The sequence below is a fragment of the Crassostrea angulata genome, chromosome 6, assembly GCF_025612915.1.
Source record: "Crassostrea angulata isolate pt1a10 chromosome 6, ASM2561291v2, whole genome shotgun sequence".
NCBI lineage: Eukaryota > Metazoa > Mollusca > Bivalvia > Ostreida > Ostreidae > Magallana > Magallana angulata.
In genome coordinates this window covers 49,129,660-49,156,676 of record NC_069116.1, presented here as the reverse complement: position 1 = coordinate 49,156,676, position 27,017 = coordinate 49,129,660, and the positions used below count along the sequence as shown (strand labels likewise).

The 27,017-nt window shown below is 34.1% G+C and overlaps 1 protein-coding gene across 1 annotated transcript; it reads right to left on the bottom strand.

Annotated features, from left to right (window-relative positions):
- Positions 1 to 40: 40 nt before the first annotated feature.
- On the bottom strand, positions 41 to 27,017 carry LOC128189182 (A disintegrin and metalloproteinase with thrombospondin motifs 18-like). Its single transcript, XM_052860683.1, has 24 exons — positions 26,399 to 27,017; positions 14,803 to 14,860; positions 12,541 to 12,887; positions 10,340 to 10,505; positions 9,169 to 9,422; positions 8,739 to 8,822; positions 8,398 to 8,557; positions 8,119 to 8,224; positions 7,369 to 7,506; positions 6,846 to 6,999; positions 6,537 to 6,632; positions 6,129 to 6,277; positions 5,862 to 5,925; positions 5,626 to 5,737; positions 5,237 to 5,364; positions 4,578 to 4,701; positions 4,147 to 4,391; positions 3,747 to 3,888; positions 3,502 to 3,628; positions 3,193 to 3,400; positions 2,782 to 2,967; positions 2,123 to 2,329; positions 1,639 to 1,786; positions 41 to 948 (listed from the first exon to the last, which is right to left on the bottom strand). The coding sequence occupies exons 1-24, from the start codon at positions 26,447 to 26,449 to the stop codon at positions 836 to 838; spliced, it is 3,567 nt and encodes a 1,188-aa protein (XP_052716643.1). The 5' UTR covers positions 26,450 to 27,017; the 3' UTR covers positions 41 to 835.

Genomic DNA, 27,017 nt, shown 5'->3' with positions numbered 1-27,017 from the left:
ACATTATAGAGGAGTGTTTGGGATGGGTTCATAAGTATGATATTCGATGACTGTGAGTAAACAAACTTTGAGATTGATACAAATTAAAGTGCAGTAATATGAGAAATAAAAAATTTTGTGATATGTAATCAGTATTTCAAATAAATAATTATGACTGAAAATGTCTGGAATGACGAACTGAGTCCTGGGTTTTTGGAATGATGTAATGGAATAGGGAATATATTAGGAGGTATTGGCAAACTGACACAAACACATCAATAAATATCAACAATTTGTTAACTAAAATATACTCTATATATCTGGATATAATTGAAGACCTTGTAAATAGTGAATGGAATGACTGTCAAACAACTGGAAGGAGAGGTCTTTGCGTATAATGTTAAATTTGCACAGAGACTACATTTATGGAATGATAACATCACACCCAGGAATAACTTGGCTTGTTGTAAACAAACAAATATCAAGATAGGGTTCATATGGAGTTCCTTGTTAAAGTAACTTAATTATTTCCCTCTCACTATTCATGCTTCAGCTTCCTATTGCGGTAACACATCGCCTGCAGTATCAGAAACTTGCATTCATTGCTTTCCTTGAAAATAATGTCAAAAATTGTGTTGGGGACATTGTGTATGACCTGGATCAGCAGAAAGCGAACCACAAAACCAGCAGTGTCGCGGACAGCTTGTCGGGTTGTGGAGGACAGAAGACTTGGGACATATTTCCACTGGCCTTCTCCATTGAACCTCCAAGTGACTGTGTAGGGGAAGAGGAACACATAAAGGTTTTCTTATCACAGTAAAAATTGTATGGTTGTTGTTGAACATCAGATCAAGCATCACCGGTGTCCTTTGCAAGATAGACAACAATGAGTGCCGTAGAACTCATGGTCGCAGACTTTGTGCTGTGGAACAAGATGGCACCAGGTGTATCGGTCGAAGCAGTCTGTAGCTGCAAAGACAAAACATGTACTGTACAATTTCCTGAACAGACTACGAAGCTTCTTTAACAAATGTTTTGTGTCAAAATTTGCAGTCATAAGATGACAGCAGTTATTCATAGGAAACTAGAAACTACACATGGAGTGAATTTCATATTTTAAAAGAGCATTTGATATGATTTTGTGAATTTCACAAAAAAAAAGTGAATGCTCCTCTCACATGAATTCTGTTAAGCAAAATTGATTATGTACTTCCAACTAGATTCTAATGAGTTGTGTCAGATCAATCATATTATCCTCATTTTACTACATGACTTTCATTTAATAATGTATGTCAACATTGTAGTAATTTTCATGTCACAAAATTTGTGAAATGGTGAAATGTAAACTTTTTAATGCACATCAATTTTTTTTTAAGCATTTTGAAAAGTTTCCAGTAGCATACAATGCCAGATATTAATTACTGTGGAATCATTCAAATTAGTGGGGGGCCATTTTTTTCGTGAATTATGGGTTTTTTGCTTATCCATGAGGATGTAATTTCATGGATGCGTCAGTTTTCAGTTTTAGTAAGAAAGATAACTCTTTTCTTTTCATTTAGAATGCAAATTCTTAGGGGAGGGCTACTAAAAAATACCACAAATTCTAATGATTTCACAGAATGTATATTGTATTTTTTTGCAAACACCATCCATACTCACCACTACTATTAGTGGGACAAGCACCGTTATCACAGAGCTGGGAGGTAGCTGGCCGGTTCTCAAGGTCACATCCTAGTGTCCTCTGACCCGTCTCGTCCACACACGTTATGTCTCGACTCTTCTGACCTTCACCACAGGATGCTGAGCACTGCAATTACATATTGGTTGATACTAAACTTAAAATGTCTAGAAGCTTACAGAGATATTGCACTTATCAATAACACACTGATTATGCAATATTGTTGTTTGTTAAATTAAATGAAATGGAAAAAAACCCCATGATAATACCGAGATATACATGAGATACTGTCATACAGACTAGAACAAAATGTTATAACATTTCTCCTTACATGTCCATGTATGGCAGAAGTAGTATATATGTATTACCAAACAAATCCAGTTGGGCACACCTCCCTTTTATGAATTGATGCATTTTTATCTTGTTACTACATGTATATACTAATATTGTGGAGGTTCCACTTACCTGTGACCAGGGTGAGACCTTCCACTTTGGCCTGTCAATCACTTTGTGTGGACAGACCATCAGTTTACAGGACTCCTCTGTGGAGACTTTTGGCCGTGCCGACTTCTCGCAGTATTTATCTCGCGTGGCGATGGTGTTTCCCCGATAATCAACTCTCTTACACACCAGATACCTCTGTCTGACACCTGGTCCACAAGAATGGGAGCACTGGAACAAAAGTTTACAAAATATCTTAATAAATGTAAAGACACATGGTGAATACTAATGCTCCAAGTGAAATCTATTAAAAGCCTCAAAATTCAATAATAACACATTGAATACGTTTTAAGTCAAAATTTGAAACCTACGGCAATTATCTCACAAAATTACAAACTTTAAGACTTTCCCTTTATCCTTTACATCATGAAAGCACAACAGATTTTCTGTACCAAACTAATGATTACATGATCACAATGATGAGAACAAAAATATCTGTAACGCACCCAATTCTGATCTGGTTGACATTACATTGAATTTACTTTTATATCTACATGTAAGACCTAGACAGGTGTGAAGACTCATAATTAAACTGGTCCTTAAAACACACCCTAGTATTAAGGAATCATGATGATTTTTATATGATCATGTTTATAGGATCATATATGATAATATTTACTTACTGGTCCCCATGGAGAAAGATGCCACTCAAAGTTGGAGTCTTGAGGACACAGGGATCGTTTGCAGGGGCGGACAATGGAGGGTTTGGGCCCACTGCACATTTCATCTGGGTGCTTCTTGCCTTTCTTTCCTTTGCTTTTACAGAAGACTTTCCTTGCCTGTGTGCCAGTTCCACAACTAACAGAGCACTGCAAGAAAGAAAATATGTTTTACAAACTCAAAGCTCTGAAAATTTGTTCACTGTTAAACATCAATATCAAATGATACCGTTCTCAACTTTAATATCTTAAAATATTATGCAACCAAAATTGTGTAAGAGCCAGATCAAAAGAAAAACAGAAATTTCAATCCTACCTAATCTTGAAATATTCAACCTATTAAGTACTCTTATTTAAAGTTTCCACTGATCCTACCTTGTTCCATTTTCCAGCTCTCCAAACAGGTGGACATTCTTTCAAGTTGCAACGTCTCGTACGGGCGGGCTTTGGCAAACTCTTGCAGTTAGACTTCTTGATTTTTTTGTCGAGAGTCTTGGAGATTCTTTGGCGACATAAGATCTTTCTTCTCTGCTTTCCTCTGCCACAAGTCTTGGAACAGGAGTTCCACTCTGCTGGGACCCATCTGAAATGTTGAACAAACATGCCAATTGCTTATCTTGCTTTTGCTAAACTTCTTTTAAAAAGACCTATAAGTAAATAATACAAGTAAGCGACAAATTATACCTTGGAGGACAAGCATCCTCATTGCAGGGAAGCTTTCCAGTTTGTGGCTTTTTCGAGAGATCACAGTGGGTTTCATTCACTTCCTCTTTAAGATTCTTCAAACATCTGACGGTTACATTCATGGTACCTATCAAAATAAATCAATTCTTAATCTCCCAAAATATTAATTAGTCACTTACACAAAGAACGAGTGTCAGATTTTATAGATCTTTATGAGTGCCTCTGTGTTTCTAGATAGACTCTACCTCCAGCACAAGGTTCTGTGCAGGCGGACTCCGACAGACTCCAGGTGTAGTTGTCTGGAGGAGTGAAGCTCCTGAATGGAGAGACCAGGTGAGGAATGGCGTACTTATACTGGATGCCAGGATTCTTGTCCTGGACAAGGATCTAAAATCAAACAGCATCTTTATTATCCTACAGATATTTCCACTTTCCAAAAAATTGTTATTATAGCAAATATTGTGATCTTTTTCTGAAAAAGGGAAAATAATAACCAGCATTTTGACCATCTTACAGAAATTTTCACTTTTAATGAAATATAAGTGCAATTATATTTGTGATATCCATTTATTTAATATAATGACATCATTCTGATTTCTTCAAAAATCACATTCACCTTAATATAGATATAGTGTTAAATCTTACCTCCAAGACAATGTCCTCTTTCAATGGTCCCATGCTTTCCAACGTTTCTGGCTCATTATAGGGCCTTGTATATGTAAACTGGGCGCCACCTAGCATGTACTCCCCGGGCCAGGCCACTTGCTGTTGACCATTGAGATAGTAATTTCCATAGATGTCTCTGATGGCCAGATAGTTTGAGGATAAGTTTTTCTCAGAGATTTTTATTGATGTGGCTGTTTTAGGAATCACAGCAACAGGAAAATAAGCTGGAATTAAAAAAAATTATGTATATGTTACCTGAAGTACGCTATATTACAAATAACATAGACATTGCCTTTTCTCAACCTCAAACACAGATGCAGGACACAGAATTAATACAACTATCAATTCTATATTCATTTGATATCAAGAAATCCTCAAATCTACTATTATAGTGGTCAAATTTTCCTTACTGTCATGGTTTGGTTGTTCAGTATATTCTCCCTGAATTATTCGACAGGTCGAGTTATCTCCCTTGCACACTCCACACTGATCGTTTTCTGCTGTTGAGCCAACCATCATATCACATCCTATTGGCTGTAAAAAAAAAGATTTACTCATGATCAATTCAAATTCATATATTACATCACTCAAAATTTTCAAAAAAATATTTCACCTATCCTCTCTCTCTCTCTCTCTCTCTCTCTCTCTCTCTCTCTCTCTCTCTCTCTCTCTCTCTCTTTCTCTCATATCATGATCATCATCAACGAAAGCATTTTAATGTTTATATTTACATACATCTTTGTTTAAACAAATTAATAAATTGATTGTAAATTTTTTTTAAGGGACAATGAAAAGAACATGAAAGCCTTAAAGCCCATCTCTTAGGGAAAACGTTACTTTTAGATTCCTCGTTATATTATGGAAGCCTGTTAAACTCCTTTGCTTAGTTTGAACATATTTAATTGATAATTATGCAAATTTAATTTATTCTTAGGAAGAACAATTGGTCCGGACTTGTTTTAAATACAGTTTATTGCAGCATGATTGTATTGGTTTCAGCAAAGAAGCGCTAATGGATAGTCTCTCTCTCTCCTCTCTTTCTCTCTCTCTCTCTCTCTCTCTCCTATACCTGACAAGTTCCCTCCACACAGATATCTTTGTCTCCCCGACACTTCATCCCATCAGTTGCTGTGTGTTTTATAGTGAATACATAGCTACTGGTCTCTGCCATGCAATACAATATGCAGGGTTCTTGTGCTACAATAAACCATAAATATACTTAGTTATAAATAAATCTCTTAGACATAAACATGTGCATAGTTTAATCAGGAAAATTTATTTTAATCCACAGTTTAGGTACCTCACTACATCAAAAGTTATACTTTAGATAAAGTACATCACAAGATGACAATTTAAATATTTTGTTAAATTGTTTTTTTTTCAATAATTCACAATTTATTCAATAAGTCTATTATTACAAAATCCCTGCATTACACTACCGTACAATGCGAGTGATACCTTTATAAAGCTTATCATTAGGCCTCCAGTCAAGCAGCCAGCCTCGGAATGGTTTTTCGTTGTATGAGTGACACTGCTTCTTGTGAAAGTCTTGTTCTCCTTCAGTACATGGCTACAGAATACCAAAACACACAATCTATTCCTGATTTCATAAAATGATGTCGACAAATGAACTAGTAAGTATATAATCTGTACAAAAAATGACCTTTAGAATCCATATTGAATATAAATCTCACCTCAAAGTTGCACATCTTTCGGACCTTTGCTTCCCCCTCACAGGCACTGCCGCCATATTGTGGTCTGAAAACAAAAACGGCATGGAATTTTCAGCCCATACATCAATTCAGAAAACTTTATACTAATAACATTTCTAAACTTTAAGATTGCACATTTTTTAAACACAGGTTCACTTATTATGTACATTTTACAAAAACAGGTTCACCTATTTTAAAGGTAATGCCCAACATTGTTCAATTTTCTTATTTTTTTAAATTGGTACTCACAGTGGTTTATTGCACTGCCTCTCCCTGGTAGTGACCCCGCCCCCACAGGTACGACTGCAGTCTGTCCAGTGTGTCCACGTGGACCAGCTGCCATCGATCGGGGACGGTCCATTCTGTCCAAACTCCACACACTCTCCGCTTCTACACCACTACAACAATGTAAGTATATGTAGACTTATCAAGTACTGGAATGCTGTATCTATTTATATAAATGTTGTACCAATTTCTTATTACAATTATATACAATTTAACCTTTTAAAAACCAAAGTTCTCATTACAAAACTGTTTTTACAAGTGCTGGGATTTCATATATGTAGATTTCCAGAACTTTGCCTTCTGAATATTATGCAATTTCAAAATAAGTGCTAAAATAGAGTAATGTCTGTGTCCATTTATATCTATCTTTACCTTTCCATAGCCACAAGAGGTTCCTTCTGCTGCTGGTAAAAACTTGGTTTCACATCTCTTCTTTCCTCTGAAGCACCACAAGGACTTACAAATATCCTAAAATACAACCTACGGTAGTTAGTTAAAAATATGAAATACACAACATATAGACTAAATCACTCTGATTTGCAAAAGTTTTTACATGTATAATCCATCTAAAATTTGTATTGAATGGATAACTACCAATAATATAATCATGCAGGTACAGTAAACAAAAAACACAAACATTGTATGATAAATAAATTTTAGATGTTTCAGAAAAAGACTCACTTTACCAAAGTCATAAGTACAGAGTTGAGCATGCCGTCCAAACTGCCATTTACACTGGATGTCTGCATCATAGAGTTCACCTGGCAACTTGTTGGGGAACTGAAGTTCTGCTACTTTTGTGGGTCGGTCAGCCAGGCATTGGGCTTGCGGGGTACTACAAGACATGAATACCTAAAGTAAGATTACTCAGTACATTGTATGTGTATGTGTAGGACATGATATACATCGTTGAAACCTTAATATACTATAATTATATTAAATGGAAATCTATATGACTGTGTGTATCTAGTACTGCGGTTCTCCTACTAGCTAGTAAGTAAACCCTTTAGCTCTGTTAGTGAAGTGTTGTTTTTTAAATCGAAGGGTCTTGAATTCAAGCCTAGAATAATACAAATTTTTGCACACCTTATCAAGAGCAGATATAACTTTATAAGATTTTTAGTTCACTTGAATGAAATATTATTTCTGAATCACTGTTTTTGCAGGTGTGTAACTATATCCACATCCAACAAGATGAGCTTACTTCATGAATTTCATCAGGTAGGTTTTACTGCACAGAGACCAGTGAAACTGCCCCTCTTTGCTGACTAGGGTAGGGGACATCAGGGTACCTGTTGTCTTAGTACAATGGTTTCCCTCTCCATCATGAAACATTCCAAAGCTAAAAATGCATCATAATTCAATGCATTAAAAATGTGTCAAAATGTATATAAATGTTATCAAATAATCATACATCAACTAGTATATTTTTTTCATCAGATAGGTATATTTTAAAAAAGGAAGTGAATAGGGAGAATTAAATAGTATCATTTTCAAGGTAAACTTCAGAATTTGACACATCTCAGTTCACAAAATATATCACTTACTCAATTACAAGAGACAAGATTTTGTTTTGTGTGTTGCTGTGAGATTAACAGATTGGAAACAATTTCAATGAAGAATAGAGGCTGGATAATAGTTTACAGGAAAAAAAGGACAAGTCATCCAATAAATGTCAGTTGTACATTAACACAGAATTCTAGTCTCTTTATCAAATTGTTGGAATAATGCGAGGTGTACAGTTGCATTAAATTGGGGAGACAAAGGTTTCATAACCCTAGTGGCCATATGAGCTGGAGTTTAACTTTATGAAAAATACATTGCATGTGAAACTTAATTAGTCGAGTCTCCTTATGTCTGGACTTGATGGTTGGTTAGTAAAGGAACTGGAGAAAACATGTAATGCTATCATGTGAGAAATGTTGACAGCAGCCAGATATCACACATTGCTTACTTGTGACCCATTTCGTGAGCTATGGTGAATGCAGTTGATAGTCCCGTGTCTTCATTGATGGTACAGCTGCGGATTCTGTTGCACATACCCTCAATGGGAGCAAAACCTGCCAATGGCAATCAAAATTAAAACACACTTTAAAATACCTTGTACATTAAATGTACATTTCAAGAAATGAAGAATTATCACTACTCATCAAACTGTCTTACTGTTCCTGGTTTAAGAAATTTTGGTTATTTATCACTTTCTATGAATTATACCCCGATTACTGCCCCTTACCCAGTGTATCACAGGGGGCGTTCTTGTAGGAGCAGAGATCAAGGCCAGTCAGCAGAATGGCGTGGTCATGCTGTCGTCCATTGGCCCCCACCAGCACCGACTGCCAGGAACAGAAGCTGTTCAGAGTGTTGTCTGCGTGGTATCCGATGGACAGACCCGGCTAGGGAAAAAACCAGATGTATTGAAATATACTCAACTGTAACTTCAAAGGAGAGTTCTCTTCAGAATGTGTAGCTGCATAGATGACATGAAACATGTTGAAAATCCCTTACAGATCTACAGTTGTTATACGCCTACAATCTACCTAATCTCCAATGAACACTATAATTTTATACACCTACCTCATCTCCTTCTAATACAATGAGCCCAACTAGAACAATATTCAAGTTATCTCCGAGACTGGGATCAGTGAACAGTTCTGACACCTGTTATACAAAGAGAAAAAAAAACAATCTATATTTTTTTCCAACAGGGTACCTGTACTCAGGTCTAATGACAAACATACATTTTGTACATCTAATATATCGGTAAATCCAACTTCTTATATAATACTGTGGTTTCATTAGTTTTCAGGGGTATCAATTTTCGTGGATAAGTGAAAATCACATTTTCAAGGATACGTAAATTCGTGGCCAATGACCCTATCAATAGAAAATGTTAATAGAAATTACACTTCAATGAACATTAAATTTCGTGGATCAACTAAACAACGAAATCCACGAAAATTGGTATTCAACGAATATTGATGAAACCACAGTATTGGTGTTTTACCATATTGAAGAGAGTAAGGGTGAATGTGGTGATGTTGTCTTTGCCATGCTTGTAGTACATGATTTTGTCCACCACCACTAGAGTTTCCACGGTCCACTCCTCGTGTTCTGTGATCGCTCTCTGGTACTTCTTCCATAAGGGCTCCTCTTCCTCCACCTCTTCTTTGGAAGATTCCTTCGTCTCAGTCTGAGTGAGAGTTTTCTCTGACACTTTGAAGTCATTGTCAGTGTCTACGAGTGATGTGCTTCTCTTGTCTGAAATTTGAGGACCACAGCGTTAAAATTACATAAACCTCCCTTTACCCTGTCTTGTTAACATGTTTTATTTGACAAGAAACAGTCTGACACAATGCAAAGTTGTCAGAGTAATCAGGATTCCACAGCAAGTTTATTTATTTTAAATTTGCTAGAAAACAAAAGATTCTCTAATTAAAATTAAAAAAAAAAAGGAAAACCATCAATTCTCATATTCTTTGCTAAATATAAAACACTGACAATTCTTAAGAAATAAAACATGCAGAGAAATCTAAATCTTTACTTTTATTGTTCTGTTATTGTAATTTTTTAAAAAGCCCTGGTGCATTGCAGATGCAAAGATAAAAGAAAAATAGACAAGGTTAGACTATATAAAACTTGGGTCATTTCCTTTATTTTATAAATGATTTTTTACTTCACATTTAGGATTGTTTTCATTAACCACAAATATTTAAGGACCATCACGCATGCTGTTTGTGCATTTTCTAATCAATCAAGCTCCTTCTTTGCTCTAGTGAAAAATTTAAGCACAATATGAGAAATTGTGTTTTTGATGCCTGAATTAATGACAAATAGCATTTTGATTATAATAGAATAAAATACTTGTATATGTGAGTATAAAATGAGTCATGCTGAAAAGTTCATAAAACTTTTAGTGCAAGTTTATTTTTCACTGTAATTTGATTTTCTCCCAGAGTATATGATCAACAGGGGCACATATAGGTAATCTTTTGCCTTTTTCCTTAAAATCTAGAAAATCTTTTATATCTAAGTCTTGTATTTCTAAACTGTCTGTATAAAGTGCAAAGGGGTTGCAGAAAGAAAGTCCATTACTAATTTCTTTCTTATTCTATGCTCTAAACATTGGGAATCTCTGGCTCTGATGTGAGACAAGCATTTAGCTTGGGTGAACTTGCCTCTTCGTCTCTTTGCTTTGCCACAGAATTGGGTCTGCTTGGTGTTGAGGGTGGATCTCCTGTAAAGTTTGTGGGGCCCTGAAAGGGGGTCAAATGATGGTCTAACTCTGTGTTGTTTGTAGGGCTCTATAATGTAGTCCTCCTCTGCTATTCTGATAATACCACTCTGAAAGAGAGATTTATAATCTTAACACTGCAAGCAATACATTCACTCGTCTGCTATTAATAGTTCTTATAATACACATGTACCACTTTGAGACAAACATTGACAGTCTAAACATTGCTTCCAATACTTCACTTCATTTGACTTCGAGTAAAAGATTCTTGAAATGACATACAACAATAATCAATCAATCACGAAGTAACCACATCACTTAAAGTGACTTTGTAACTGGTTATTTTGGTGATGGAGTTATCAAATAAGATATATCATATGCAATTGATCATTTTTAACTTTTTCAATACAATGTACCAGTATAGCTGAAAATAAATACTACCAGGCACAAATGTTAAATTTACTTTTCAGAGGAACCTTTTAATTTTGGAAGTAAGTTTCTTACTTAGTGTAACAAACTAAATACATAATCTATTTTGTTTTGAATTCCTTTATAAAACTGTGTGCGCTTTTAAAACTGGACTACCCAATCAAATGTAATAGTTGATATATTTATCCATCAGGAATTCATATTCAAAACGGAAATTTCATAACAAACAGCCGAGTCCTGTCAAATGGGCCTCTTCACAGAAGCCTCTCTTTAAAAGCTGTGATAGTTGACACCTTGCCCTATAAAAGTCTGACCATTTCAAACGGCCCTTAGATATATCAGTGTGTCATAGGATACCGCAACTTGTCCCCCTGTATTGAATATGACACCAGACTCTGAATTCTAACAAGACAGAACACAGACCTGCGAGACATTAATGTTCCCTCTAGAAATGCCTGCCTTATCTGAGGTCAGCCTGGTTTGCCAATCCATGCGTCTGTTACATGTATATTAAATATACAGGAAAAAATATAAAACTTTCTGTCAAACTCTTATTTTTGATTTGCCAAACTTTAGGATTTTACCCCCCCCCCCCCCCCCCCCCCTCCCCACATAAAAAAAATTGCCCAACTTTAGAAATAATACCGGTAACTAAAAAAACATTTTATAGTGCTCAAAACAGAGTCAGGCTTAAATTAAACTTATCTGTAATTAATAATGACGCACTATTCTGACTCCTATACTTAATTTACTGTATGTGTTATAATTGTCAAATGATGGATCATTTATCTGGATCTTTCCTCTTGTTTGTATTTGCCAATAACCTTGAAGAAGGTACGTGTTCTAAACTCTTGCACTCCCACAAACCCATAATTACCTTGGAGTGCCTCCATTATTTACCAGTCAAAAGTGTCACAAGGAATTTTATCATCACTACAACTGTGCTTGACCCTTTTATACTCATAATATACCTTTATACTGATATTTGCTTAAAAAAAACAGGAAGTTTCCTATCATTTCAATGAAAAAACAACCAAAAAAATCAAATTTTAAAATTTAAGCTTTAAAACATGAGGTTGCACTGAACCAAGTTTTACACCTTGAATGCGTTGATAAGAAGGAAATAAGAGGTAAATTTTGTACCTGCTTTTGATGGATCTTCTACATGTTAAATACATGGGTTCTTCAAAGTTTTCTGAATCTTATCAAAGACATACAGCTCATTACTGATGTGAAAAGATCACTTCATACGAAATGGCACCTCCCAAAATTTGGTCATGTGGAAAAGTGGAATTTCTTCTTACAATAACTGTCCATATCCAGAAAACAAATTACTTTAAAAAAATTGCATCTCACATTATCCAAAAGTGACTGTGTCACTCCCATTTTCTTTTATTAAACTCTTTGCATGCATATTTGACAGTATGCTCTTGATTTTTTCCAAGCAATTATAAAAATACATCTACATATGCATTATGCCTGCATATTACACAGTAGCAGCATTCTGTTTGTAGATAATGCATTTGAATATGACCATATTGCCCATCTCATTCATGCTTACAAGCACACATGTAAATTGTATGCAGTCGTAAATCTTTGACCATAATACATATATAAATAAATCCGCTGGCAAATGCATAATAATGAGTTCAGAGATATCCAAGCTGTGTAACTGTGAAATTATACTGAAATTTATACTATATAAATCATACTGACCAGTCCGTCACACAAGGATAGAGCCGCTCTCCCTCCCCGAGACCTCTCTCTCCCCGAGTAGTGGCAGGTGGTGCTCTGATGGTAAGGACCGCCAGATGAAGATTCTACAGTCTCCACCACTTCTGCAGAATCTTTGCTTCTTTTCCGATGATAAACTTTGAAGCCTGGGGCTAAAAGGTTGCGATTTTCGTTAAGATGAATTTCAAATGCTTGGCCTTGACCGGTGATGTTAAGGTATAATGTGTCTGTCCTTGCAGAGTCTCTTTTGAATCGGTTGCCATGTAATTGAGCATGTGATACAGTGTTACCTGAGATGTCTGAGAGAACAGGATGTACAATTTCAAAGCCTACAAAAAATAAAAAAATCAAATGGTTTCTTTTCATAACCAATGTTTCAAACAGAACAAATCTAGTAAAATAAAAATTACCACTTTTAAAATGTCTATATTTTGATATAACAGAGAATTAATGTTCATAATTGCAACATCAAGATGTACAAAAGCAAGTGTTAAAATTTAAAGGCACTATTCTTTGGTTTCCATTGGTCTTTTCTTGCCAAAGGAAAATTATAACATTTCAGTCAATAGGTACTGAAGCAAGTGGCCACTCCACTCCCTTCTCCCACAGGGTTGCTCAAACAGTCACCCCACGAAGAATAGAAAGGATCACTAAAGAGATTGTCACCTATGGATTAACAAAACATCAAGATCTTGGCTGGTGTCAGGCAATTCAATCATTGACAACCGAGTCAAGTTTCCCTCATGCTGAGACTGACTTCAGCGAATAAAGAATTTAAAAACAATCGTGGCAGTGGGTATTCACAGGAGAAAAAAGTCTATTGTAGAATCACTTCTTAATTCTTTTTTGATTTGCGGAAAATAAATCAGGGGTCAAAACATTTCTCATGATCTTTGTAGCTCTTTACATTATAATGGTTTTTTATGATGATTTATGCACTCTGGTACAATTATACAGCCATCAAAGATCCGACGTTCTTATGAATGACATGTTCATAAAAGAACAGGGGAGATAAATAAAAATGTCAACAGGGATATTTGTACCTAGATACACAAAAAGTCTACAAGAAAGGATTCGTACTAACAATTCTTTGAAAATTGTGTAACAATCCTTATTTTTTAATATAAATAAAGCTAGTCAATGAAAGTAGGGAGCGTGGTAAAAATAGTACAAATAGAATATACGCTGTATTCTTTTCAAGAGCCTGGAGTAAGCTGCGGCTTTAAATTCATGCACAACAGAAATTACGTTGAGCAAATAAAAATTAGAAGAACAGCATTAAGAATCATTGAAATAATGTTACATGAATACATTTTTATTGGTCGTAATAATCGTCTAAGGCAATAAAACAGGTGTCCAGACAAAAACTTAAATTATTGCGGCAGTAAAAAAATGTCACAGGGAGTTCATTTTCATGCCAGTAAATCACTACCCAGTAATTTCTGGGTCTGGGAGTTTTATTGAGTAGAATGCAGGGTTCTCCAGAGGTTCTGAACAACTTTCCATTGAGAACCCAGAGCGAGGAGGTGTCAAAATGTATATCAGTTGCCCAGATACTGGTTCTCTTACTTTCAACTGGTGATTTATGGATGTAACCACTTCATGTTGGGTACATCACCTATCCCTAATCTTCAGAAAAGCAGTCATATTTTACCAAGAAGTGCAGTTCTGGTTAAGTTAATAGATATGTCATATTAGAATGTTCATTGTGCTGCTATGATCATATTTAAGGTACCAAAGAAACCAATCATAAGGTCTATTTTTCAAATATTTTTTTCCCCACATACATGAAATTAATATTGTAAACTGGTTTTATTCCATAGTCATGGTGTCAAATTTATAGATTTTCTTGTTAATGCAATATGTACAATATTAATATAAAAAAAATCGATGGTTTTAATTTCATGAAAATACGGTGAGTAACCAAAACTTTAAACATAGTTAAAACCACAGTGACATTTCAAATTTGGAGTTATGATGGTATTCCTGCCATGTGTTCCTAAGATAACTAAATATGATTTTCTATGAAATAACAGACCTCTCACATTGTTTAAATATCATTTATAATGTTTGCATGCTTGATATTATCAATATACTGCATGCCTCGCACTTAAAAGGAAAAGTAATGAACATTAAAGGTCAAAATTAAAGTGCTTTGGTTAAAATTAATCCTTCACAAGATTAATTTACTGAAGATCGTACATTTCTGTTAAAGACAACCTTCTTACAATAATGATGTCATACCTGCAGTGTCATCCCTCTGGAATTCTGATGATGTCACAAAAATGAAGTAAAGCACCACCTGCAAAATAAACAATACACCCATGTAAGTTTCATCCGGAATCTCATGCATGGTTTGATTTGAACATATTTTATTGCAATCTTGTGCAATAAGACTGTGTACAAGTTCTAAAAACTTAATTTGCCCTCTCCACATATATTGCCCTCTCCCAATCATGTATGGTTCAAGTCCAAGAATGTTTATGAATCAAGTTAGTCTAAAGATTGGTAGAGAATCCCCAACTTAAAAAAAAGTTTTCATTAATCAGAAAGAACACGCTGATAAAAGTTTACAGAAAGATCTGGTTGTGATGATATTAAATTATAATGACATCCATAACAATTAAACTTACTATAATCACTATAAAGTTTATTTGGCAATACATAATACATGTACATGTATATATATAAATATACTATAAATGTATCAGTACATCAGTTTTTTTGTTTAAAAGAGTTAACACTGACGTCAATGAAGACTATTCACAGAGTAACCTTGCTCAAATAGGAAATGAGAACTTAATTTGTGGCTGCGACACTGGTCATCAAAAATGTCAAATTAATATAAACTTAGTAAGCCCTAGCCATTGTGTTATGCAAATTAATGCCATCAACCATTCCCCTACAGTTTACATTACAGTAGATTCCTTAGTCTACTTTATATATGTCAGTTCCTTGGATAAGATTTATTTATTACCAAAAATAAATTAATGATTGCGGGACATGTGTAATGGATGTGCTGTTCAATCCCATTGATAATGTCACAGCAATTTATTAAAACGTGCGTTTTTATTGCTTGTCGCATGAAGGAAATCCCTTTTATAAAATTGGGCTACATTCAGAGATCGCAAAAAAGTGTAATGGATGCCACGGGATTGGTGTAGCCAATGAGATGTGTATCTTTTCTCTACCCAACTTCCCTCATCGTAAATATGCTACCCGACACACCAAGCCTATCGTTCAAGTTTCTCGCTGGTCTTTATGAATGAAATTCTAACAACGAGAGATGTTTTTTAAATAGCTGGTTCTTGGACTGGTGACAAACGTCTGTAACTGGAGCCATCTATGTGACACCGCCGCTAATACTGATGTATTTATATACATGTATCCACATTGGAGGCCTCTCTTTGATTGTTATCTATTATTCGTAGTCAAAAGACCTTTTTTACCTTCACAGTCAAAAGATCTTTTCTGGTCAATTTAAGCAGAAAATGTATTTAATGATGTTGCATCTCATACATATTCAACACCTCATCATTTCCCAACATTTTCTGTACTTTTAACCAGAGCAGTCCAAATAGCCATCAGTTTAAGACTTTGCCCCACAATACTTCAATGGACAAGCTCCCCAAAAGTACAAAATCTTGTATCAAAATCTGGCCTGTTAAAGGTATAGTCCTGCTATCAATTTAACTTCTGATCATCAAGGAATTTCATTCATATGAAGTTTTGCCCAAAATATGACTAACCATTCATTTGATAACAGATAAAGAAACAGATTAGCTTTCAGCAAGATAGGACAAAGTTCCCATCATGCAACTTAAGCATAAACCATTTCTTTTTATCTTATTAACTGAATTGCTGTCCACAACTCTACACCATTCATAAGGTCTTTAAACTCAGTGTTTACATTCAATATTTAGTCCTTATGTCTGAATTTCCAAAGATAATTATCAATTCAAAATAAACTCTATATTCCAAACACAAACATGCTCTCTATTTTCTGCTTGCTAACATTAATAGTACTTTGTGTTAAGTGGACATTGTGTCTGACCTCTTAGAGTTTATTAAGTCACCCAGAATGGGTTTATGCAAGGATATGCTATCATAACTTGTTCATCTTTGACAATAGGACTTAACTGAGTGCTAATAGTAAAAGAAATTACAAATTCAATGGTTCTTATACTAAGTTAGACAGCATTTACGTCTACAGACTGTATAATTGTGATTTTTATCTGAAATGAACAGAATTATCTTTATTGCCTTCCTAATTCTCAATCAAAATGAAAGCAATTTTTGAAAGAAAAGTGGGAAGATACACATACATTTTACAATTTACAGCTACAATATAGGTGAAGATGCTGGTCATGACCCATAAATTGTGTCGCAAAATACAATCCAGGAGAAAAGTGGTTAATCCTTGTTTATGGCGACATTTCACCAGAGATTAGCACTTATCCAAATTGACGTTACGATAGATACTTTTAAATCTTCGTAATAAGTCGTCTTAAAGTTGTGTTCCTTGGGATCCTCCCTCAGATTAGGTTTAATAAAGCTGCATTTAATATTAAAATGAGAAAAAGATTCCCCCTTGTCGTATTTATGAATTAAGAAGTTTTGCGACCAGAGATAGAATGTGCATTCTCCTGTTGATGACAAGCCTCTTTTTGATTTCTGAATGAGGTTCAACAGATAACACTCCTTCAAGAAATCACCACATAATCCCGGGACTAGGAATACTTCATTATATTATTCAACAATTCGGAGCAACCTTGGTATATTAGTCAAATTATTGTGTGGCCATGGTCCTTCTTTTCCCAGTTATTTTGGCAGCAAAGGTAAAATAAAGGTTAAACATCCAAGGATTCACACAGATTTCATTCAAAGATTAATTCATGTTGGAGCTGTTCTTTCCTAAGCTGGGGATTTAGGTGTCATTTAAGTGTGCATTAGATAATCTTATGAGAAAAATTTTCAAAAACGCATGTAACCAGGGCTAGGTAATATTTGTTGTTGAAAGAATTAATAATTTAAAAATAAATGATGGATGAACAACTTGGCCATAAAACATGTATGATACAATTATAGGAATGTTGATACATCATCAGTACTTCAATTTCGATAGCAAAGTAAAGGAAACATATATTCAGATTTAAATTTTTTTGGGGTCAAAACAATAATGTGAGACTTTAACTGCTCTCCAAAGGGAGTGTAGAAGCGCCATTAGTCTCACAGCCTCTCCTAATCTGCTTGCTTTTTTTAATGAAAGAAACTGTTTGACATTTTTATAACCAATCCTGAGTACTTACAAGGGAAAAGGAAGAAAGCTATTTAGTGACATTTAATGATTTACATGTACAAAATACAATGCAAGATTTTGAATGATTGATCTTTTAAGAGTCTTTCTCCATACTCTTGATCTTCTCTTCTTCTGGACATTGTATATGTATATAGATACATGTACAAGAAGAGATGAATTTAAACCTCATCCTCCTGCCTATTGTGAATATTATACTGTGTGGAGCCATACTTTACAAAGGATGTCTGTATGATTACAATGTTAAAAGGAAAAAGTAAATCCACACAATTCTATTAAAATGGCTTGCTTATAAACTAATGACATACATGTGTATATGTCATTGACAGTTAAAGAAGTAGAAGATTAGGAAGAGACAGCTAATTGCAATTTGCACAATCTGTTCACAAAATTAAAGAAAGGGCAGTAATTCACACCAAACTGTGCAAAGGGTAATAAATGTAAGCTGGTGGAGAAAAAACCCATATGAAGAATGAACTTTTTAGTTCTTTTGAATGAAACATATCACAAAAAGTGTCCCAGCAGGAATGGAATTATAGAAGCTTTGACTCGCGTCAAAATCGTCATTGAAGCGGTAGCTATTGAGGGACCGGGGAAAGTCATACTGAGGTCATAGCTAAATTCAAACGCCTCATTTCAATGTCATCAAATATGTTACATCGTTTCATCAACCATTTCTCTCTCCCACTATCAAGTTTTCCTTTAAAGGTCAAAAACATGAGATCCAAGAGGGAAGACTGGAGGAACAGATATTCAAGATAAATGGGAGGATTTGCAAGACTTTTGATCTCTGCAAGTCTTTAGGATTACTCAATCTAGCCAGAAAACAGCAACACTATACTCCATTTACATGATTTTCAAGATACAGTTTAATTACTTTATTTAGTCATATTATTCACCTGGGTGTGTTCTTTGGGGGAAATTCTAAACTTCTTGGTTGACAAATATGTTTAGCAAGTGTCAATATTCCTTTCCTTCTCCTTGAAGTGTCAATCTAATTCAAGGTTTTAGGGTTTTTTTGTATACACTCTCTGAACATCATATGCAACTAATCAATGCACCAAATTTACCAGCTAGTGGGAGTACTAACGCAATAACATTGGTTATTTAGTCATCAAGCGTTAACCGCTGAACCTGCCAAGAAAAAAATCACTCAAGTATTACTATATACACCTCCTCCGCTGGAATAATTAATTGGTTATCGGCATGTTTACAAGCTTTTATTCAGTCCATTGACCTTTGCAAGCCATGTCACAAACCGCAGTGAATTTGGCTGCGCACCCTACCGCACACCTTTCACTTACTGGATTATGCTACTTTGCATTGATGCAAATCGGTTGAAAGATCACGTCACCTTTTTAAAACCTCGTGCACACCCCAAAACAAATTGTGTGAATGTGGCCTTTATTCCTCACACCCAGTAAATAACGCAGATGGAGAACATTTATTATTCACAAAACAAAAGGTGAAGTCTTCGCCTCACTAAATAAATCCCTCCCCATAATGTGCGGATATGTGATGTGCAATATATAATTAGGCACGCTACAATCTCTGTCTCTCCAAAATCAGGACACGAGACATTGCCACTAGTGACCTCAAGATATAAACAAGGGTTCAGCATTTAGAAACACAGATTGCCCTTAAACTTAAATTTCAGTCTGTTACAATTCAATATATGCCAACCTCCTCATATTAGATCAAGTAATACTGATATCAAATGGTAAAATAAAAACTTCGTTGATACTCATGATCTGACCTTAGAGGTCAAAACGTTTGTAGTCTTCAAAACAAATCGAAAATCTATTTCTTGCTTCTATTACAAGTGAATGTTTGCCTTCCTATCTTGTTTCCTTTGGAATAATTAGGATTTAGGTCCAAAAAACCTGATCTAATAAAATCATTCTCGCAGCCTTTCTCAAAAAGATTAAAGTTCCGCAAAATTTCGCATGGTACTGATAATTATTGAATGCAGGATTTTCTTAAGAAACAGTCATAAGTGACAATTTGTTTAATAAATTACTACCTTAACATTAAGGTCATGACCCAACTTTGACCTTCAACTTTCTCCTTTATGACAGAAGGAATCTCATTCCAAATAAATACAAATATATGTGTGTGTTCAAAAATACACAAAAGGGGTGTTAACAAGTGGGATAGTTGTAAAGTTTGATTTATATAGCCTTGATTCTAGATTTGAGGGTTTTCGCTAGTTCAAAACTTACACATGAGTCATTGAGTGTGACCTATATTCTGCAGAATGAAATATCATTGAAAGATAGCAAATATTGACTTTTTGGAACAAGACATAGAAATTGGACATTATATCAATCAAACGGATAAACTTTGCAAACACAGGGACTGCAGACCTGTAGATTTGGAATAATATATGAAAGAGGGCCAAAAGTAAAGACATTTATTTTCTCTTCACAGTTATGCAGAGTTTTATGACCTTTTAATACTTGGCAGTACACAATTAATTAAAGACTCTATATGGGAATCCTAAGTACCATGCACTAGCATTTTTTATAATCAAATATAGCTCAATATGCCAATTCTTAATAACAGATTTCTGCCAATTAAATTCTCATGGCGTCAATATTTGTTTTTCTCCATCTAAAGCCGGCCCATCAGAGTATAGGTAAATACTTAAATGGGGTTAATGGTATTTCAATTGAATTCACTCTCGACCGCAGATACTAAGACTCTATACTAAATATTTGAAATCTTAATGCAAGTCCTTGAAAAAATTATATATGATCCAACACAGCTCTGATTTTTTAAAGTGTATTTGTACGTCAAGCTTTCCGCACGGTCACGATTTTTATGAATGAAGTGATGACTGTCTGATACGATGTAGTCTGGGTTATGCATAATTTGGAAAAAACCAATATCTGATATGGAATAATCATTTGCTTGATTAAGATCAATAAAGGTGACATTTAATGTATATGAATAAAACAAACGGAAAAAAATGAGTACACATATACCTACACCAATTTTCTTTAGTCTAAAAAGTATATTTGACGGAAAAATTGATGGATTGAAATCAGTTTTTAAAATCTAGAACACTTAAATTGGAAATAAAAAATTCATAACAATGACTGCATTCCGAAAATATTTTCTTTTGTCTTATTAAGATATCAATATCAAATAAAATTAAAAATCAAACGCTTTGCATACATTAACACATATAATAAAATGTTTAGAAAAATTTTCTGGCAACAAAGCAAGCCTATTTTTATCCAAAATGTGATTAATTTCATACTTTTTTGTATATATATACATGTCAAAAGTTTACTAAGAAACTTGTGACATTGGTAACAAGCGGAGATATGAGATGTCAACCAATAAATGACACTAAACACAAGAACAATACATGTAACATTATAAAATATTTATTGCTACATCTAGTTTAAAATGAATCTCAATTCATCATAACTGACACACAATCCTGATTAATTAAAATGGATGCTACGTTAAAAGTCAGTTAATGTTCTGTTCATCAGTTATAAGAAGTTGTACATATATCATGTATATGTAGAAACTACCTTAAAATGAATATAAGTATGACCCAAATAAGCTAAAGAAAGTAAGACAGTGTATTACTTATTCTAATAACATCTGCTATCAAAATAGCCATAATTAAAAGCCAACTTTCATTACTGGCGGAACCATTCATTGCAAAGTTAGTTCACGTCTCTATAAACATCCTACACATCATAGAGGTCTGAAATTTCAGAACCATTGACAACTTGTGTTGCTTGTCTGTTTTTTTCCCCAGTTGTGTCTAAAAGGTAGCAAAGTGCTATGACAAGGAACCCAATACCTTCAAAGAAGCAAAGATGTACGCGCTTACACAAAAAAACCCCGATTTCTTAAGATATATACAATTTACACCTGATATAAAAGTAGGCTAATGTGCACTTCTTTTTTTTACTAGGGTGTATGCTAATTTTCTTTTCTAGAGTCTTCAGCAGATGATATCACAAGAAATTTAGTATGAATAATCATAACCTCTTTTAATCTAGTTTGGTTGACATTTCCAGCAATTGAAAGAGCCTTTAATTGAAGGTTTTGGTGGGGTTTCAAAGGCCACAATTATACCATTAATTTTAACTGAGTGTATTTACTCTAAATCTTTGATAGACTTATCCAATAAAATACAACCAGTAAATGATTCATACCTCATAGAAGATTCATGAATGAAATTGGGGTTTAAATTCAGAAAAAAAGACCCCAAAAACCCGTAAAATTGTATTCAGTGTCTTCCCAATTCATCAACAGAGGATCTCTTGTTAGTCATCACTCAGACACAAGGTTAGCATAATAAGCTGATCTGTATTCCTAAATTTCTGTGCATAAATAAAATCAACAAAGTTGATTGAAAACGATTTGTTTGCCAACCACTGCGAGACTTATACAAAATCTTCGTTTTGATCATCGAACCAAGAAACGTATCTCCTCACTGAAGAAGCAAAGCAACAATACATAGCATTTAGAACCCCCGTACATATATCATTTATCTATCGGGAAGTGTCATGTTACGTTTGAAATTACAATCCTGCAGTTTTACGTACTTAATATCATTATATATATGACACATATATAATATCCATGAACTACTTTTTTCCAGTGGATGAAACAAGATAAAAAGATGCTTATGCCAGAGTGAACTGAGAACATTATAGCCCAGCTGTGCATGCAAATTAATCACAATTTTACATATTTACAACCATATTTTTAAAAAATTCTATCCACGGAGCACAACAAAATCTTCACGTTTTACAAACACCATTCATAAAATATTACACAAACTTTAAACGAAGATACATACACATACCATTGCGGCTTTAAAACTCTCTTTCATCATGTATAGCATATACCATAGTTCATCCAATGAAAGAAATTGAAATCCAGCCTTTTAAACCAATCTTAAAGTTTAGTTGTCAGTAATGGTGTTAAAAACATGAGTTTTCCTTTAATCACTGTCAAAAAATTTAACACTCCTTTTGCTTACTTATGAAACGAACATTTTAAAATTACCAAGGCAGTAACATTATTTTCATTTCTTTTACTAACTATCTGCTATAAGAAGACGTTTTCAATGACATATCTTTTTTTTTTGCATTTTTACAGTCCACCTGATAGTTTCACTTCATTTTATTTATATATACCGGTATACATTTGTTTGCTAGTACCATCCCAGATTAAATAATAATCAATCTTAAATTTTTGTTCAACAATAAGTTACTCCTACTACCAAGAAACTAGTTTTCATTCACAAATTTCAGCATTAAAAGGAAACTTAGCTCAACCACAAATTTACATAATGATTTGTATAGCGAGGTTTTCTGGGCTCTGCAAGTATGACTGTATTCAATATCCCATTAAACCCTTATCTCCTCTGTGTCGCGTCAAGTTTTATGCTTTCTAACAAAACAAATATAGTCTCTAGATATACATAAAGCTTATAATAAAATACACAACAACAAAAATACTTGATACTTTTATCTAATGTGCATTTCCTGTCAAATATTTTGTCATAAACATGCACTAATAAAAACAGAGGTACTTTTTACACACCTTTCATTAAAAACATTTTTTTAACTATAGACAGGTAAGAAACTAGTAAATAAAGTAATTCAAAACTTAACCCTCATTAATTAAATCCATATATTCTATACAATCAAAGCAAAAATGAATTAATTTTATGACCAAGTACTGTCACCTCTTCACATTGATTTATCTCCCTTTAATAAAATTTAAGATTTTGCACTTTTTCACTTTATGACCCAGTAATATTTGATTTTCACAGATCAAGGTGCTGGGTTTAAGAAAAGTTGTATATATTGCTGACAGTTGTTAAAGAAACTCTGCACTAAATGCATTGAAATGATTTACTGATACTGGTCCTCAATCTAATACCATGCAGGAAATCCTAGATAATTCATCATTTATCTCATTAAGTAAAAAACTTTTACAACTTTTAAATCTGGCTATCTAAGCATTTAAATGATTAATATTTTTTTAAATTATTTTTTTTAGTTTTCAATACAAATATTTAAAATGTGCACTTTCATAAAATGTCAACTTTCTAAGGCATGTTATAAATGTGGTAAAGTGAAGCCTTGGCTGCCGAGTTCCTTTTCAAAATGACAGAATCAGAACTCTTTCATAACAAATCTTGACAATTACGAACAGTAAATAATACATGAAATCTTATAAAATTATTTCATACCCTGCAATGACACTTCTTTCTTCAAAAAATTTTGATCAAGATAAACCTGTGTACCCCAGAAAGGGTTATACTGGTACTTGGGGGAAGAAACATCTCAAATTAGCAATTTCATCCGTTTTCTCCCACTGACAGTGAAATCCTCAGAATACACTTGCCTGAAAGTTTACTTAGTTCAAACGACAAAATTGAAACTTTTGAAAGCATTTCTAAGTGAAATGATATGATTATGAAAGGTCAAATATGTCGATGAGTTACAAGTTACCGCCGAGCACGTAATTAGTAGTTCATTAAGATGTGTACATATTTCCCTATCACACAATAACCACACTGAAAAAAAAACTTACACAAATGTCAACCTTAAATCTAATCAGTCGCTTTGAAGTGACGCTCATTGTCAGAATTCAATCAGTCACAGATAATTCCTATATTCTACATATTCCCCCCACTGGTAATGATTATATTTAAAATGATATATCTCCAAAATATTTCCTTCAAAAATTGTGTTAAATAGGTCATTTTCAATACACAATACGCTTAAAAATTCCAAAACGATTATTAAATAAAGAAAAAAAAATGTACATATACTTTTCAGACATTGAAGAAACATAATGCTCAGACACCCTTAATGGTTTTTAACATGTAAAAAGTTGTCTTTACAATGATTGTATAGATGTATAACTTTTTTTAATACACACTTCTCAATTCTTAAGACATCAAACCAACAAAGTCTTATCGCACTGAGAATGGGATTAAGGTAAAGTTACAAAATCGGCACTTTCAACCCATATTCCATTTTTTATTTAGGGTCGATTAATTTTCAAATAAAGCTTTAAAGACCTTAATGTCTTGAATCATTTGCTTGAGAACGCAAGATTAATGATTCATAATTAATATTGTCACAGTGGATGACTTTATTTTGGCCAGAGGATTTCACTTTTTTTTTTACCCCATCAATCTTAGTCACTACAGGAAACCATTTACTGTTAAAATCAAACACTTGCTAACTGATTTCTAAACAGTGAACTTTCCTAAAATCAAGCTCAAGATGAAAACCATCTAAAAGAGTAAAATGACCCGTGGCCAGATCTTTGGTATTGGTAGTTAGAAATCATTATAACAATAGTAACTTATCTGATAGAAAATCATTAGAATTGTATTCTTTGGAAGGTAGTCATCTTTAAGGCCATTATCTCTTTTAGTATCTAGTGTTCAAATAATGAGGGCCCTTTCAGTGGATTAAGCCTAGGTGAACGGGAGACCCGGTGCCAGCCACCTAGATATCCCCATCTGAAAATGTACACAGCCTTTCTCCGGAATCAACCAAAATCTCAAGAAAAGCAGAACTACAATATAAAGACCATCTGGACAAGAAGCCACATTAATTACAGGAGAAATGTCACCAATTGTACCAATCCCTTCCTTCTATCCCGCCTTTTAAACTAATCAGCAACACTTAGACTCAGTGTATATTCATGTACTTTTTTCAAGGACTGACCAGGCAATAATTGGCTTCCAAAGAAATAGCCTTTGGTCTTCTTCCATTTCTCAGCATCAGATTAATAAAGTAAATATACACAACTTTCACTACAGTATATATACCAAAAAAGTTCAGATAAACTGGAGGTAATATAAGACCGGTACAATTTCATTCACACCTTTATCTCTTTCTCTTACACAGTTTCTTATCATTATATAGCCCAAGGTTTCAGTTTCCTAACTAAAAAATCTCTCCCTGATATGTATGCAAGTGTCAAAATTTCTGAAGTATCTCAGTACTGAACCTCTATGAAAACCATTGCTTTATCTTCACATTTTAGAGTCTCCTACAAAAATCTTGATACTACATCAAAAAATTTTAATTGTGCTGCTAAATCATCCTTACATAATGCTACAGAAAATAAATTTGATAATTCTGACACTCAAGCTAACATAAGCCCTGTCACCCATTAAGACACTATACACACAACTTAATAATGTTGAACTCAGCTAAGTTTCTGGTTTCCTTTTGCAGAGAGAATTTATCTATTAATGAATTTTCTCCTTCTTAACACGGACGGTATGCAGCTACCTTAGAGTCATGTATTGCAATTCTGCATAAACTTCATAATATGTAAACAAATTAGCGGCAATTAATTTTTTTTCTATGCCCATTTACATCACTGCCCCAATAAAAAACACATTATCACCGACACAACAAATATATAATTAAGCAATTATGAATGAAATTTTTTGTAGACCTCTATACACAGAAGTAATGCAAATAATTTAAATAAATATTGCTTTACCATTTGGATGGAATGGATAAGCCCAGCTGGAAAAAGAGTCATCCAACACATTCTAATTATTGCAGTAGTCTCCGGTACTTTTCACTGTATCATTAATTATACAATCACTTCCTAATTATATCACACTGCAGGATAAAAACACTGGAATTCTTCTCATCAAGTTCGCCATGTCAAAAAATCTGCATTTTGAAGGAAAAGTTAGTTCGATAAAAGTGCAAATTACTCACTGAAAAAGTCCAGCAAAACTTTTTTTTTCTTTTTTGCACAGATAAATAAAGTTGCAAAACTTAATTAAAATTGAGCAATAAAAAGTTCCTAAATTTAATTCGATTCATGGTCTGTCCACTGTCGGAATGAGTGACCATCTGAAGAATAAGTCTAGTCTGCCGAGGGGTAACAAGGTGCTATTAAATCGTCTTCATTGACAAAACTACTTGTGGCTAGAACTCCACACAAACATGGCACACTGTGTATACCTGTTTTCTAACCAGTGTTTTGCTTGAGTAACATTAACAATAAATAGTTATAGCTGAATGGTAAAGACTCGTGGATTACAGAATTGATGTTTATGAAGCAGAAGATCCTCACAATCTACCTACACTATTATTGCTGTCAGTTT

Coding starts and splice junctions, on each gene's coding strand:
- LOC128189182 (XM_052860683.1), bottom strand. CDS start 26,449: ATGTGTTGGATGACTCTTTTTCCAGCTGGGCTTATCCATTCCATCCAA. Junction 7,000..7,368: donor TACCTGATGAAATTCATGAA/GTAAGCTCATCT, acceptor CATGTCTTGTAG/TACCCCGCAAGCCCAATGCC. Junction 5,738..5,861: donor GAAAGATGTGCAACTTTGAG/GTGAGATTTATA, acceptor GGTATTCTGTAG/CCATGTACTGAAGGAGAACA.